At 58.0% G+C, this 3,050-nt stretch overlaps 1 protein-coding gene across 1 annotated transcript; it reads right to left on the bottom strand.

Moving 5' to 3' along the window:
* Positions 1-203: 203 nt before the first annotated feature.
* Positions 204-2,353, bottom strand: CHAC1 (ChaC glutathione specific gamma-glutamylcyclotransferase 1). Its single transcript, XM_052692949.1, has 3 exons — positions 2,096-2,353; positions 1,971-2,006; positions 204-1,886 (listed from the first exon to the last, which is right to left on the bottom strand). The coding sequence occupies exons 1-3, from the start codon at positions 2,336-2,338 to the stop codon at positions 1,401-1,403; spliced, it is 765 nt and encodes a 254-aa protein (XP_052548909.1). The 5' UTR covers positions 2,339-2,353; the 3' UTR covers positions 204-1,400.
* Positions 2,354-3,050: the final 697 nt, after the last annotated feature.

The following is a 3,050-nucleotide window of genomic DNA, read 5'->3' as shown; positions in this document are numbered from 1 at the left end:
CTCCTCTTAAAGTGAAATATTGAAATGGGTGTCTTCTAGGAAATCTAGATGAGGGAATCTGCTCGGCATCAAGGCTTTCTCGTCTCGAAAGGAACTACAGTAGCATTGCCAGTTAAGTTTAGAAAACAGACAAAAAGTCAAACATTAAAAATAAGAATCAGTTTGAAGTCAGTAACTTAAAAAAAAAAAAAAGTACAAAGGACTGACTTTGTCAGCTTGTTTTATTACTGGGCACAGCACAGTACCAGTTCATATACATACAAGCCACAGTAATGGAAACATCCCCTATTTTTTATCTTTATTTTTAAAAAAAAAAAAACAAAAAACAGTGTTTGGGAGGAGTCAAGTGTCCTAGAGGTCAGCTCTCAGGAGTTCTTTTGCTAATTGCAGTAGCAGCAGTTTCCTTTCCAAATACTATAGGTTTTCATGCTGTTAATATGTGAAGCTGAGAAGCCTGAGCTTGCAGCAGTACCTCCACTTCTCCTGACAAAGCAGGATCCAGGATTGCATTATGTTCAGTGATGGTCCTTTACAGATAAGTACAAATCTACCAAGCACAGTTCTGGGTATGATACTGGAACCCTCAGGTTCTTCTCTGAAAGTCCACGTTACCCTAAAGCACCAGAGGGCAATTCAGTACAGGGCTGGTTAAAGTGCTGCTGCATCAGACAGCTATCCCACAACTTCTACACAGGACCTTACAGCATCAGTTGAGCCTGCAGCAGCACAAGGTCACAAGTCTAGAGCAAAGCTGCTGCCACTGACACAGTCTCAGTGCCTCAGGAAACTGAGCTAAAGCAAGAAGGCACCAATGCAAAGGTGAGCCTGGGCTGCATCCCACAGTGGCACATAAGCAGCCTGACACCTCTCCTAAGGAGACACACAACGCATAATAAATACAACAGAACAGTTTAGAAAAGCAAGTGCATTCGTGTGATCCCTTGCAACACCAGGAAGTAGGACCCACAGAGGCACATTCACTTTGTATTGCACTGGAGGTGGGACATGGGAGGGAAAAAAAAAGATCATTTGGCAGAACCTAGCCAAGCTCAACCACCATGCAACAGCTTTGGCCAGCCTGAGGTAGAACACAAATATACTGCTAAAACCCAGTCAAGTCCTGCTCAACCAGTCTTTGAGGTTTAAGAAAAAAAAATAAAATAAGTGCACAGAGGAGCCTCTTTCCCCTCCTGAGGAAGCACGCACTCCAGGTCTCACCCCAAAAGATCAAGCCTTAGGGCACAGCTCTAGTCAGATCAACACTTCCCACCTGGAAAGTGGTGATGGCTGCAGGTGCTACAGTTAAGAGTGTAACAGGAACCGTGCAGCCCCTTTGCCTCCTCCCTCCCTCCCTCCCTGTTTCCTTTCATCCACTCGGCCCTGTGTAGTTCTGTTAGAGCTCAGGCCGTCCCGATTGTTTCGTCCCTCCTACTGGAGCCCTGCAAGAAGTTCTCCCTTTCGACCTTCTGCGGGACGCCAGGCGCTTCCTCCAGGGCTTTCTCCGAGTGGCACAGGCAGGGCAGGAGGGCAATGAGGGCCTCTTCGATGGAGAAGAGGTGCTTGTCCTCCACCTGTGGGCAGAAGTAGCGCATGAAGTCCGCCAGCCGCAGGAGGTACTCCACGTTGTGGCCCGCACAGCCGCTCGAGACGATGATCTGTGCCGCGATGTCTTCTTCGGACGCCGGGCCGAGGTAGGAGGGGTTCTGCGGCGTGGCGATGTAGACGAGGGCCTGGATGGGCTCCCCCGCCTCCTTGTCCTGCGGGTGGAAGCTGACCAGCTTGGTGTCGTAGCCGCCCAGCACGGCTTCGCGCACGTTCAGGTACTGCAGCGAGGCGGCGACCTGCTGCTCCCCGCACACCTCGTAGGCGACGCCCCACGTGCACGCCTGCAACGAGAGGACGGGCGGTCACACCCCGGGGACATCGCACCTGCCCGCGGCCCCCAGCGCGCCACCGGCCGTCCTACTCACCCCGCGGTCCTCCAGCAGCGTCACCACCCGGCCGGGCTGTGGGGAGAGAGCAAGGAAACAGCGTTACGACCCGCTGCCGACAGCCTGGCCGTCCCGCTGCGCCCTGCGTCCCGCCCCGCGCTTACCGCCCGCTCGCTGCCGCGATGGAAGGTGTCCCCCTGCCAGAAGCGCCGGCTGTAGCCGCGGATGAAGCCCACCTTCCGCGACGTGAACTCGAAGCCCGGCCTCCACACCAGCGAGCCGTACCCGAAGATCCACAGCCGCGGCTTGAGCTCAGCGGCCGGCTCCGAGGACGAAGAAGCCGCGGGCGGCTCCGGCCCCTCGGGCCGGCCCAGGTGCTCCTGGGTGCTCTGCGCGTCCCGCTTCATCGCGCCGGGCGCCTTTGGGGATGCGCGCGTCGCCCCGGCCCTTTAAAGACCGCAGCGGCGTCGCCCCGCCCGGCCGGCCCGGCCCATTGCGGGTGATGCAACGAGGGCGGGCTGTTTCGCCGCGCCGCGCATGGGGCAAAGCGGGCCGCGGGTTGCGTCAGGTGGGGCCGTTACCCGCAGCGCTCGCCCTGCTGGCGGTGGGGCCGGCTGTGCGCGAGCGGGCGGGGCGCCGGGCACCGAGAGGTGAAGCCGTGGAGCTGGGAAGCGCGCGGGTCAGACGGGGGTTGTAAAGCGAACCCAAAGGCGGTGAATGGGGCAGGATGGAGGGATGCAGTGCAGATTCCCCAGGCTGGAGCGTGGGCTCCCGGCCCGCAACGTGTCGTGCAGCCCACGAGCTTTGTGTGTGTGAGTGGTGCGCTTGGGCCGGCGTTCAGCCCGCTCCGAGGGTGAGGGCACGTTACAAAGTCGTTCGTTTTGGTGGCGGAGGAAACGCAGAACCGCTCCTCGTTGTTCTGCCCCGTGTGCTCATCACCCCACATGGCCCGTCTGCACTCCTCGCTTCGGTTTCCTGTTGGCCCTCTTCCCGCGGGCCCCCACCTCTCCATCCCACATAACAGGGCGTTCCAGCTCCAGTGCACACAGCGCGGGCAGCTCCCTGGACCTTGGCACCCGGACTGTGGGTGACACAACGGTGCGGCCGTTGCATCTGCCC

This window comes from Tympanuchus pallidicinctus, unplaced genomic scaffold (assembly GCF_026119805.1).
Source record: "Tympanuchus pallidicinctus isolate F22 unplaced genomic scaffold, pur_lepc_1.0 scaffold3, whole genome shotgun sequence".
In the NCBI taxonomy this organism is placed as follows: Eukaryota; Metazoa; Chordata; class Aves; order Galliformes; family Phasianidae; genus Tympanuchus; species Tympanuchus pallidicinctus.
The sequence above is the reverse complement of the archived record's forward strand: the minus strand, read 5'-3'. Positions and strand labels throughout refer to the sequence as shown.

Coding starts and splice junctions, on each gene's coding strand:
- CHAC1 (XM_052692949.1), bottom strand. CDS start 2,338: ATGAAGCGGGACGCGCAGAGCACCCAGGAGCACCTGGGCCGGCCCGAG. Junction 2,007..2,095: donor ATCGCGGCAGCGAGCGGGCG/GTAAGCGCGGGG, acceptor CTCTCCCCACAG/CCCGGCCGGGTGGTGACGCT. Junction 1,887..1,970: donor CGCTGCTGGAGGACCGCGGG/GTGAGTAGGACG, acceptor CTCTCGTTGCAG/GCGTGCACGTGGGGCGTCGC.